The sequence below is a fragment of the Camelus dromedarius genome, chromosome 17 (genome assembly GCF_036321535.1).
Source record: "Camelus dromedarius isolate mCamDro1 chromosome 17, mCamDro1.pat, whole genome shotgun sequence".
Taxonomy (NCBI): Eukaryota; Metazoa; Chordata; class Mammalia; order Artiodactyla; family Camelidae; genus Camelus; species Camelus dromedarius.
The window spans coordinates 32018560-32031336 of record NC_087452.1 but is presented as its reverse complement, the minus strand read 5'-3'; the positions used below and the strand labels follow the sequence as shown (position 1 = coordinate 32031336).

Below are 12777 nucleotides of genomic sequence, written 5' to 3'. Positions count from 1 at the left end.
AGATGCAGCCCAGAGAGCCAGGTGTCCATGAGCTCTGGGGACACCAGCATCCAAGGCCTCAGCCAAAGATGGCCTGGGATAGACAGAGTCCATGGGGGGACAGCACAGCCAAGACAAGGTGGAACAGCGGGAGCTCAGAGTAAGGGACCATGAGGCAGGAACCTGGGACCCGGGGTGGGATCAGCAGTCCAGAGTAAGCATGGCCTAGGCTAAGGTCAGAGCCAGGACCAGGGGCCCCAGTCACCTAGCCATGACCTATTCCTCTGTCTTCACTGGAAGGAAGCTGAAGGGAACCTCAGCTAGGCATAGGACTGAGGTGGGAGTTTTTACAGATGAGGACACTGAGGGTCAGAGAGGCCACCTGGCTTCAGGTTGCATGGAAGGTCAAGCCCCTGAGTCCTTGATTGGAGGAGGCAGCTCAGGAGGCAACTGCCACTCCCGCCCCTCACCCTGTGCTTGGGCACGCCGGCACTGCCAGGCACTTACTCGGTCTAGGGCCCAGCCCCCAGCCCAGCACCCGCGGGCTTCCCCAGCCCTGGCCAAGGGCAGCGAGAGGGAACAAAGGTCCAGTCTCTGCCTGCTCAGGCCCCCACCCCCTTGCCTGCCCCTGCCACAGAAGGACCAGGGCCCTGAGGGAGCCCAAGAGCAAAAGCAGCCCCCGCCCCTTTGCCGATGCTGCGAGAAACCACCTCCTCTTCCCCATTCACTGGCCTGCTGGCTGCACTCCAGTGTTGCCCCATTCTCAAGATGGGAAGCCGGAGTAAGAGCGTTGAGGAGCCAGCAGCCACACAGCTGGGATTTGAACCCATGTCCCTTGGCCTGCAGAAGCTGACCTCTAGCCCTCATCAGACGCATGAAGTTGTGACTGTTCTGGTCAGACTTAACTCCTGGGAGAGATGGGGCAGGGACAGAGACAGAGACAGGAGGGACTGGAAAACCCAAAGGGGAGAGTCCTGGGGAGGGGGCTGGGTGGCTCCTGCCCACTCTCTCCACCTGGGGCCAGCCCAGTGCTGGGCACAGCAAAGGGATAAAGCGAGGGGAGAGGCAGAGATGGGGAAACTGAGTCAGCATCCAGGCTCCCCCGCCCTTCCTGACGGGCTCACTCAATCCAGCCAGAGTGAGGTGGACGCCAGCCCCTGTAGAGCTCCCATTTCGTCTGTAACATGGGGCTGTGTGGCCCACTGGGGGCCTCACTCCCCAAGCCATGGCCCTCATCTTTCTCCAGGTCCCTTCCCTACTCCTGCCCAGGGCCTTGAGCCTCCAGAGGGGCCTGCATAGAGGCCTGGCCCTCACCTGCTCTGGAGAGGCCAGGCACGGCCAACGCCTCCCTGTAGGTCCAGACCAGGAAAAGAACATAATGGGCTCATCGTGCCTGAGCACGAAAAGCACTGGGTATCTGGGTGTGACTGGCCCCACTTTACAGAAATGGATACTAAGGCTGAGGGACCTGTCTGAGGCCACACAGTTCCTAAGGAGCAAAGAAGGGCTGACCTGCTCACTGACCAGGCTTCACGTCCTACAGGCATCCCCAGGCCAGTGGGGGAAGGAGTCGGGTAGATAAACGGACCCCCTGTCCCATCCACAAGAGCAGCAAGAGAAGGGGCCAGGCCCCTGGGGCTGCAGCGGGCTGGGTCAGGAGCCTAGAGCGCTTGGGCAGTCTGGGCAACATCCAAGCGGACAGCCTTGGGCAATTCTGGGCGAGCAGGGGCTCAGTTGTGTGACTTTGGGCCACAAAACTTCTCCAAGCCTCATCTCCTGCCAACCAATGAGCCAAAGTCCTCTGAGAAAGCCCAGATGCCCCTGCCTGCCTGCGCCTGAACGGCTGGGGAAATGCCCGCACTCCAGCTTCTCCAGAGGCCCAGTGGCTCCTCCCAGCTGACCAGTCAAAGCTAGCACTCAGCAGGCCCAGGCCACTGCCTCCTTCCCAGCAGGAGCTGGGACACTGGCCACAGTGCCCGTCCTTGCCACTCCACCCCGACCCTAGGCCCTGATCAGACACAAGTCATTTTAAAGAAAAAATAATATTTATTTGCAATATAAACAAAGTCCCGTTGCTGGTTCGGGATATATATATGTATGTGTGTATATATGTAGGGTCACAAATTTTCCTTCATAAGATCATAAAGCAAAACTGGCCACCCTCTTGGCATACCCTCATTTACACAAATCTGATGCATCTTTCTGGGTTTTTCTTTTTAAAGGTAAAAAAGAGAGGAAGAGAACCATGTACAGCATGGAAGCTTTTTGTCAATTTCTCAACTGTGGCAAGATTTTAATCTGCTGCCTTAAAGAATCCCTGAAAACCACCCCCGTGAGGTAAGATGCAGTGGGGGCGGAGTTTCCGTGGCCTCGCTCTCATGCTGAGGGTGGGCTCGCTCAGGGACCCCGGCTCGACTGCTCACCCCTCCCGGGGACCCCATGCAGTCCTGACACCTGGGAGAACTGAGCTTGGAGAAGGAACAGAACTGGAGGAGGATAACGGAATCCGTGGCTTTGTTCTGTGGATACAGGGGCAGGGTGGGGGATGGACAGAGCCTCACACCCCTTTCTTTCCTAGTCTATCCTTGCTGCCTCCCTGTGCTGGGATTGAAATGGGTGCGAGTTTCTTAATGGAAGGCATGGGTGAGATGAGCGCAGGGCAGGCTTCCACGGGACAAGGGGGCTGGGGGTGGCAGCTGAACCAGAGCGAAGGCCAGGGTATGGGAAGAAACTTGGGAGGTGGGGCTGGGCCGCACCACCAAAAAGCTTCCCCGGTCCCTGGGCCTCTACTCTCAGCTACAAACAGAGAGAGAGAGACAGACAGAAGTAGTGAGTACATATAGAAAAGGGCCTGGGGCCCAGCCCCCCCAACCCAGGGCTGAGCCCAAAGGGCTAATGCTACTGTTTGGCAGTCCCACGTGGCCCCACGTCCAGCAGGACAGCGACAGGGCCTCTATCTCCTGCCTCAGGCAGTCTGCAGGGACCACCAGAAGGGCAGCTGGGAGGGCAGAGAACACCAAGGCCGCCTGTCCAGCCCCTGACTCACAACCCATGGCAGTCATCATAGGTAAATGCAGTGCCAAGTCGGGTTGGGCAGAGGTGGGAGGTCTGGGCAGGGCTGGGGGTCCCGATGCCGGGAGAGCAGCAAGCCACCCCTTTTAAGAAGGGCTGCTGCAGAAATGGAGGCTTCACACATGTGCAAAACGCATTTGGTCAAGATCAACGTGGGGTTTGTCTTCTCCATTAAAAACAAAAACCCAAAAACTGCTTTTTGAAATAGAAAAACAAAACTGAGAACATTTCTCTCTCTCGCAGGATCAAGAAAGGGATGAAATACTGGTTTATACAATCCACTGTTGCATGTAGCCTGAAAATAACACTTTTCATTAAAAAAAGAAAAATCAAGAAGAGCATGAACACTCTGTGCTCCAGGGAGCTCGGATTTACCTGCCAAAAGTAAAAAGTAAACTCAGGTCCATGGATGTGTCTTTAAAAAAACTAGCCAAACTGGCTGGGCCATCAGCAGAAAAGAGTGTCCTGGGACAAGGAGGGGGCCCCCGCGGGACTCACCAAGCCACGGGTCTGAGCGCAGAGGGCCCCGCCAAAAAGTCCTGCCGGGGGAGGCCTTGCTGGGGGCTGCGCCAGCCCTGAGATGGCGCGGGAAGCTCGGCCGCCAGTCAGCCCGGGCCTCTGGGCACAGGCGATGTCCAGGTTCCTCAGGCCAGAGGCAGCGGGTGTGGGCCCTCCCAGCTGGCCCCAGGGAGGACCGGGGAGGGACCAGCCCCCGGGCCCCGGCCTCACGTGGACTCGAGCGTGTTGAGCGGGAACAGGTTGTGGTTGGTGGGCGTGGAGAAGTAGAGCTGCTCGCTGGGGGTGTGGTTGTCACACGGGCTGCTCAGCCCCAGCGTCCGCTCGAAGTCCAGCAGCTGCCCCATAAAGTTGAAGTTGGGTGAGATGTTGGACTTTTTCCTCTTGACAAAGTCGTAGGCGTCGTTGAGTGACAGGTTCATCTTCTGCATCAGGTAGGCCACCGTGACGGTCACCGAGCGGCTGATGCCGGCCAGGCAGTGCACCAGGACCCCACACTTCTTGGAGCGGGCCTCATCTGAAACACACAGGCACGGGTCAGGGAGGCACCTCCTCCAGGGAGCCACCACAGGTGGCATGGTGATGAGCTGGTGCTGCCTGACTCTCAAGGGATCTGGTGACGTCCCAGGCGGGGGGCACAGTGACTTGGGTAGAGGTCAAGAGGATGACTGTGGAGAGGGCCCGGCCACACATGAACTGCAAGTCACTGGACCTCCCTGCAACTCCGTTTTCTCATCTGTCAGAGGGGCTGGCTTAGTCACAGGGCTCTGAGGAGGACCTGAGGGTGTCATAAACAGTGTGATCACTGCCAGTCCTACTGCTGCCATAACTGTGCTACGACTATGCCAAGGGTGTCACCTGCATCCTCTCAGGTCATCTGCACCGTGGCTACCAAGCTAATTTTATAAATGAGGAAACAGACACAGCAACAAAGTGACGAGCCCAAGGCCACACACAGGCTCCTCCTAACTCATTGCACCCACCACTGCCAGCTCATGACCTGGGGCAGCTCCCAGGGGTACCCCCGAGAGCCTGCTGGGAAACAGGCTAGAAGAGGCTCCTCCACAAGAGAACAGGGGGTGCCTGGCCCTGTATTCATCTCTTCCTTGTGACCAGCCAGTCCCTGGGGTCTTAGCCCTGCTCCTGAACAGTCAGGGATGAGGGCCACGCCTCAAGTTTCACAAGTGGGGTTTGCTTAGGTGGGGCCCACCCAGCCCATGTGCCTGTGACAACTCCCACCACAGCCGACCAGGTTCTGCCAGCTCCCCCTCCACCCCCCCAGTCCCCCCAGTGCTGCTGTCAGACTCCTCTGCCTGACATGTAGTACGAGCTCAGTAAACACTGGTTTGAGCCACTGAGCAACTCAGTCCTGTCATCGCTCCTCCACAGAACCCTGGGGCAGCTACGTCACCATGCCAGAAACATAGATTAACAAGACACAGACCTGCAGCCTTCAAGGTCCCCCTCCTGAGCCCACTGGGAGCCAGGCATACAGCTGGCACTTAAACAGTGCACTCCTACAGGATGCTGCACAGGTTCTCAAATTGCTCCTCATCTGGTGTTTGCTGCCTCTGGCCTGGCAGGACTTTCCCTCCCCACCCCTACATGAGGGTGGCCAGGGCTAACATGCAGGAGGTGCTTCATCCAGACTTGGGGACCAACTGGGAGCAAGACCAGCAGGGGAAGAGACAAATGTTGCGGCTTCATGGGGAATCACACTGTCTGACCTTGCGATGTGGGGCAGCAGAAGGGGATGGTGGCGATAAGCCTCCAGTGGTGACACATCAAGATACAGGGAAGGCCTGGCCCCCAAACCTACTCCCGGGTGATCCAAGGTAAAACCACTTCCGCTGGCTTTATTTTTAGCCCTCTTAGGGTGCAGCTGAGCCGTGGGGGTGCTGGTGTTTGATCCTGCCCCATTGAGTCCTATGGGATGCTTGAGCATGAATTCCTTCACTTGTCAAATGAGGACAATGGTTCCCTCTACCTCTGCACCCTGGTCTGTCCCCCTCCCCAGATAGAAAGGGGACTTCAAGAAGGATAAAGGCACCTATAAACCAGGCTCAGCCCTGGGGAATCCGGGGGCCCCCCTCCACTCCCTCACCGGGGAGAACACGAATGCCGAGGTGGCACCAGAGCCCTCTTGGCCATGTCCTCCTGGGCGGCCCCTCCCCCAGGCCTCTGGCTTCCTTCCTTCCCCCAAGCCAGGCACCTAGTTTTGGTTCCCAGTAAGCGGATGAGGCGGGGAAGCCTCCCACTTCCTGTTATTAAAGCTAGCCCAGCCCAGCTGACACCAAAACGCCCTCCACTGGACACAGCTGCCAGCAGGAAAAGCCTGCCTGGGCCACCCTCTCCCTGCCACCGGAGGCTGGGCAGAACCCTGGGTTACCAGGCTCAGAGAGCCCAGGGTTTATGTCCACCCTGATCTGGTGTCCCTTCCCCAAACCCTGGTGAGAACTGAGGCCAAGGAAGACGACCTGCAATCTAACAGCCTCCAGCTGGCCAGGGAGGAAGCGGATGGGAGGTCAGAAATAAGGCGATTCGTGGAGTCAGCTGAGGCTGCGGATGCTGGGGGCTCAGAGGGCTCTAAGCCAGACGGCACAGCACACTGCCCTGGGGGAGGCCTTCCTCAGCCTCCCCCACACTCTCTGGATACCCTCTACATGCCAATCAAGCCCCACAGACTGCCAGGAGTATCTGGAGCCCTGAAGAGACCCTTAGAGTCACCATGTTCCAACAGCTGCCTATTTGGGGGAGGCCTCTGGCTCCAGGCCATCCTTTGGCCCCCTCAGGTACACTGTAAAGCCCAAAGAGGAACCGTGACAGCCCCATCCTAAAGAGACACGTGTGCTGAGGCATGACGCAGAGCAAGTGAGACCCGTGGGAGGTCTGAGAGCTAGGATGTTTCAGCTTGCTGAGCCCAAAACAGCGCAGCCAGGAAAACCCAAGCTGGACAGCAGAGTCCATGGAGGTGCCGACAGCTGTAGGGAGCCTGGGACTCAGGCCCTGAGGCCCACTGTGACTCACAGCGGGCCTGGGTACACCCATGGGCACACGCTGGCACATGTAGGGCACACACAGGTCTCAACAGGCCCAGAGGTACCTGGCCAGGCACAGGCAACACCCAGAGTCTCACACACACCTTGACACGCCTGCGCACCCACCCTGCCCAAAGCCCGGCAGCACCTACCAATGAAGCTGATGGCCTCAGGGAAGAACTGGGAGAGGTTCTGGCTCCAGTGGTCAGAGATGGGGATCTGCTTGTAGGTGAACTCGCCCCCGTGCTCGAAGGCGTTGGGCAGGTTGGGCGTGACATTGAGGATATACTTGATGCCGTACTTGCCGAGCACATCCAGGTTGGTGGAGTCCTTGGCGCAGCCGAGGTAGAGGTAGGGCAGGATCTGGACGGGGAAGGTCGGTTGGCTGGATGGCACAGGGCTGCCGTCCGACTCGGTGGCACTGCTGGGCAGCTCTCGGTCCGACTCACCATCGGAGCAGTCAGAGCTGATGCGGAGGCCCCCCAGGCCCAGCACCGAGGTGGGCGGCGAGCCGCTTGGCGAGGACGAGCTATCCACATTGGTCTCGCAGTGCTCTGAGTACTCTGTCTGGAACTTGTTGAAACCACCTGTGGCCAGGGTGAGACAGGGCCTGGGTGAGAGGCTGACAATGTCACCAGCCAGTGTCCCCAGACCAAACAGGCTGCACGAGACCAGCGACAGCCAGGGCTCCCCCTCGGCAAGCACTGAACCATGGACAACGTGGGCGGTGCCAAGTATTTACATATGTATCTTCTGTTTTCTCCACATCTGTCCTATGACCCACTTCACAGATGGGGAGATGGGGAAACTGAGACCCTGGGCGGTGAAGTAACATGCCTGAGCTCCATACCCTTACCCATAAGGCTTCAGGGCCCCAGCTACACCACCAGCTTTAGGGCACTTGAGGACAGACCCCAGCTCATTCTTCTTCCACAGCTCCCAAGCACACCTGGCACCCACAAGTGCTAAGTAACTGCTGTGCTAAAGGAAAGCAAACCCCATCTCAGGCCAGCACTTATGGGTTTGCAAACTCCTCCTAGATGTGAGTCTAAGGCGCCAGAGCTGTGGCTGGGTCAGCTAGAGGCTGAGAGGGCCTGGGCCTCCTGACTAAGAATCCAGTGCTTGCCCCAGACCCTCAACCACAGTCAAGAAAGGGAGTGTGAAGGTATTGGCTGGCTCTTTCCCCCAGTAAGGGCAGGTTCAGAAAAGGGGTCCCAGCTCCACCTCTCCAGAACCCCCCTTAGAACACAAGGTTCCTGCCCAGCCTTGGACCTACAGAAGGGGAGGCTGCTTGGGGTTGTACAGGAACAAGAAATGGGGAGCGCCTTGCAGCTAAGCATGGGCCCTGCGCCCGAGGGTGCCGCAGGCCTCCCCTCCCCTCTCGTCTGCCCGCCCCGCTGCCAGCAAGAGGCCATTTTGGAATGTTAATTGGAAACACCGGCTGCAGCCACTCGCCTCCCAGCGCTGACTCCCTCTTCCACAATCTCTGGGCAGCAGGCTAAGGACTTGGGGGTCCCGGAAAACCATAGCTGGGGCAAGGCACACTGCTTACAGCCCTGCTCCCAGCGCCTCCAAGAGGCGGTGACTCCCCAAGCGGTGAGACTCATGCCAGGATGCCCGGAGTCCCCCAACCTAATCGGTCTCTATGCCCTAGCAGGGGCAGGAATCGTTGTGAAATGTTATTGTCCTAACCCTGGCCTTCCAGGGACACGCATTCTAGGCTGGAGGAGCTGGATTTGGGTGCCCAGGAGAGAACCCTCCCTCCGCAGAGGGGCTCAGCTGGGACCTGGGAGCTGCAAAGGCTCCAAAAGGCAAAAAAGGAAAGTCCAGACGGGGAAAAGTTTGTTCAGCCCACTCGAATCGTGCCCAGAAAGGTGTATAGAGGAGGCCCCCGGCGCCGGCCTAAACCTGCACCGCAGGGGCCGGGCTCCCGGGAGGAACGGATGCGGGCCGGGGGCGACGTGGCGCCGACCTGGGAGGCTGCGGGCACGGGGAGAGAAAGCAGCCTCTCGCGGGGCTATCAGAGAGCCGCGGAAGAGCCCCAATCCCGGACGGGATCTGGGTCCTGCCCTCACCTTGGAGGTAGTAGGCCTGGCAGCCGTCGTCGCGCAGCTTTTGCAGGAGAAGGCCAAGCACCGAGGCTGGAGCGCCGGGCTCTGGCTGCCACTCAGCGGTGGCCTCGTCGTAGAGCAGCACGGTGGCCGCCTTGCAGCGCGTAGCGAAGCGCTCCTTGTCGGCGTGGTTGGGGATGATGGAGCGGATGGGCAGGTTGCCCTTGCGCAGGCGGCGCAGCATGAGGCCCGGGATGGCCAGGTTGATGGCCGTCTCGATGTGCGAAGACTCGAAGAGCTCGTGCGGCCGGCAGTCGAGCAACAGCAAGGACGCGCCGCCGCGCGCCTCCAGCTCCTCCTGCAGCCACTCGGCGCTCTTGCATGGCATGGCCCCCGCACCCGTCGCCGCGCCTGCCCCGGTGTTCGCGCCGGACCCGGACCCCGCACCGGGCTCGGACCCCGCCCCGGTGTCCCCAGCCGCCGACGCCCCCGAGGCCGACATGTGCGCCCGCGCTGGGGGGCCGCGGAGCTGGTTTTTCATGGGGAGCGCGGGCGGCCCGGGGCCGGGGCCGGGCAGCCCTGCCCTGGGACGCGCCCCGGCCGCGCGGGCCCCAGCGGCGTCTCCGGGCGCCCGCCTCCCGCCGAGCTGCACGCCGGCCACCCCGGCCTCCCGGCCTCCGTCCCGCCCGGCCCTCCGCGCGCGCCGCGGCCTGACAGCCCCAATTAAACGGCAGCTCCGGCGGCCGCGCGCCGAGGCGTCCTCCGGGGGGCGGGGCCGCGACGCCGGCGCCCGGGCTTAAAGGAGCCGCGCCTCCGCCGCCCCTCCCCACCGAGTACGCGGGCTCGCGAGCGGTCCCGTGCGCCCACAGACCTGCGTCCGGAGACTGGCGTCCGGGCCTTCTTCCGGCCCCAGCGCTGCCGTCCTCTCACCTTGCCCAGAACAGGTTATGACTCGTCTAGGGGGCCTGGCCAAGACGCCTATGCCCAGGTCCCCTATGTCAGCGCTCCCAGCTCCTCTGCGCCTACCTTGAAGGGCTGCCCTGGGGGCGTCCGGCACCTGGCACCCTCTTCCCACATTCCCTGAAGCAGAGTTTCCCCGGGGATGTGGCGGAGGGAGGGGGCGATCAAGCTGACCCAATGTCCCCTCCTTCTGTCAACCGCATTCATTCATTCTTTCAGCGAGTTCATTCAACAAATTGAAATCGAACGCCTACTATGTGCCAGGCCCTGTGCTTATGCTGTCACTGTTTTAGGCGACTGCACAGTCCCACTGAGGACCACAGGCTCGGGAACCTGAAGGTAGTCTCACCTCAGCAGGCCTGAGGGGAAATCATCACCTAGACGACTGCGGAGTAGGACGGCTTAGGGCCTTGCCACCCTCCGAGGGCAAGGGTGGAGAAATCCTGGAAAGGACCAGCCCAGGGAAAAGAGAACGGTCACTTTAAGAAAGCTTTCCAAGCAGGGTGGTGACGGGGGGAACCTAGTGAAGCGCCACGTGACTTTTACTTTGGAGCGGGTGGGAGAGTGCTCCTTTATAATCGACTGTCCTCCGCCTACCTCCTCCCAACGCACCAATCAACTTTTGCGGTAGGTGGGAGTGCGCCACGCAGATGGCCAATCGCAGCCGAAGGAGACACTGCGGGGGAGAGGGAGGCGGGGCCGGCCGAAAATCCCACCCAGCGCGGGAAATGGGCGGGGTCTCAGCGAGCCCTGTGCTTCGGCTCGCTGGCTGGCTGGGCGGAGGAGGTGAATGGATCCGCAGGTAGCGCTAGAACAAAGCGGTCCCACTCGAGCGGCGCGCGCGCGCGCGTGCGCAGGGCATGCCGCGCTTTCCCTACAGAACCAGGGCTGTCTGCCCTGGGAGGGAGCTCGCAGCGGAGCCCTGCGGTTTCTCTGGTCCTTTACTTGACGAGCAGAGTGCCCCCACCTCTTTGGGGCTTACCCCTCCCACTCTGCCCGAGGCTGGTCGACTCACAGCCACGCAGCCTCTACACCCAGCTGGAGGGAGTCAGGGTCAGAGGTGAGGGGAGGTAGTGCTTGAGATTTGCCGAAGGGAGGGCTTCTGGAACCTGCAGGATCTGAGCTTTCTGTTGACCTGAAGGCACGAAGAGGGGCGGCCCTGAAGCAGTCCCGCTAACCACCTTCCCCTCCACACACCCACCCCTGCTGACCAGTGACTCATTCCTCCATGGGCTCGTTAGGGGCTGTTGGAGCTAAGACTGTGCCTCTCACTAGTAGGGGCACAACTGAAATAGGAACCTCCACTGTGTCCCCACAGTCTGGTCCTCTGTGTGTGACGAAGCACCTCCCTGGAAGAGAGTAGGAGGGCCACCACCCCTCACATTAGCTGGTGATGGCTCCCTTGGGTCTCCACCCCCTCAGGACTCCTCTAGGGAGACATACAGCCTGGAGGAGAGACCTATGAGAATGTGCGGAATTGGAAAAACTCGCCGGGGGGGTGGGCACCCGCCAGCAGGGATGTAAGAAGAAGCAGGCTTTGGCTGAGTACAGGAGAAGGGAGAGCATCTGGGGAGGGGGTGACAGTGGAAACAAAATGGTGAGAGAATTACCCTGGCCTTGTGAGATGCTGGCAGGGTCCTGGGCGCCCAGCACCCTGGCTGGAGGAGAGGCCCAAAGCCATGGTTCCTGAATGGAAGCCCTGCCTCCTGTCCTGAACAGCTAGACACAATGTATAAAATGGATCACAGCAGGGCTGCCCTTGGGGGTTGATGACAGAGCTGTGGACAGACACAAAACCCTCTGACTTACAAGGCTCAGAGCATAACATGTACTTGCCTATGGTCAGAGCAAGAGGACAGAGCTGCCCCTGCCCAGGGGCCTCGCCCTCCAACTGTCAGCCTCTCTCAAGGATGCTGGGAGAGGGGACTTGGGGCCCTGGGCTAGAACATGGGATCAAAGACATTCCTCCTCTTTAGGAATGTGGCCTTTCCTGTCTGTCAAAGTTCAGACCCCTCACCTGCAGCCCCTGAGAGAGATGCCCCACTCATCAGGGTCTTCCTGAGGGGCAGGGTGAGGACCCCAGAACAGGTCTCTGGGTCTCTCAGGAGTGGGGTGTGTTTGAGCTCACTGCAGCCGTACCCTCTCCCACACACCTCCGGGTCTTTGCACACAGTTCCCTCAGCTGGGGCATTCTTTTGCCCTCACCCTTCACCTGCCTTCTAGAAGATCTCAGCTCAGTTTTCACCCTCAGGGAAGCCTCCTTTAATCCTCCAGGCTAGATCAGCACCCCCTGCCCCGTGATCCTGGGACCCCTGCCCCAAATCTTTGCTCTGGACTCTATCACAGTCACAGTTCAAAACCCTCCACCAGACTCTCCCTTTGGAGGCCCAATGGCACATCTGCCCCTCATGAAGCCCATTCCTCCTCCTGCCATCTGCCTCATCCCTAGTCATCCAGGTGCCAGGCCCAAGCAGGCGAGGCATGTTTGGAGCTACCTTCCCTGTCTGCCCATATCCAGCCCCAGAACTGCACAGTGAAGGGACATTCCCAGCAGGGCGAGGCTTGGCCACGATAGTGGAATATTTGATGTGAACTGAACAGATAAGAACTACTATGCAGTGCACCCCCCCCACCCCCAACACATCCATGTGGCATAGTCACCCAGGAGCGGTGTCACCAAGAATTGTTTAAGCATCTTGGAAGAAGACTTTCCTTTTCCCTCTGGTACCCATGGGTTTCTTAGAGATGGGCCACCAGGTTTTGAATGACATATGCCAGAAGGGGAGGGGAGGAAGGGGGTCAGTTCCTTGCCTTCCTATCCTAATGAGGCTAGCAGAAATCTAGGGTTAGCTCCTGCTTGCTTCCAGGAGAGCAGCTTTCCAGTTGGGGTCTATTTCCCACTAGGAGAGCTGATCAGGACCTGGGGCAGGGGCCGGGCACTCTAGTCCATGGTGCCTGTGGCTGGTGACAAAGCCAGCCTCTGCCCACGGCAGCTCTAGCAGGCTGGGGGAGATGTCCCATCAGGACCCTGCCTGAGAACCAGACTAGGGGTCACCCGCTTACCCCTGAAACTTGGAACAGCTTCTCCCCCATCCCTCGGTGAGACACCTGTCTGGGTTACAGTGAGAACAGGTAATGTCAAAGCCAGGCCAGGAGTGGAC

The 12777-nt window shown here is 59.8% G+C and overlaps 1 protein-coding gene and 1 long non-coding RNA gene across 6 annotated transcripts in view; one reads left to right on the top strand and one right to left on the bottom strand.

Moving 5' to 3' along the window:
• LOC105093603 (uncharacterized) overlaps positions 1–2735 on the top strand; it is a 49084-nt gene extending 46349 nt beyond the window's left edge. For all 5 annotated transcript variants that reach the window (XR_004142462.2, XR_004142463.2, XR_837569.3 and 2 more), the window contains one exon: positions 2202–2735. This is a non-coding gene — a long non-coding RNA (uncharacterized LOC105093603). The remainder of the gene's footprint in view (positions 1–2201) is intronic.
• Positions 2006–9353, bottom strand: DUSP7 (dual specificity phosphatase 7). The gene is made up of 3 exons (XM_010985402.3): positions 8681–9353; positions 6758–7192; positions 2006–4084 (listed from the first exon to the last, which is right to left on the bottom strand). The coding sequence occupies exons 1-3, from the start codon at positions 9195–9197 to the stop codon at positions 3777–3779; spliced, it is 1260 nt and encodes a 419-aa protein (XP_010983704.3). The 5' UTR covers positions 9198–9353; the 3' UTR covers positions 2006–3776.
• Between the last annotated feature and the right edge of the window lie 3424 nt (positions 9354–12777).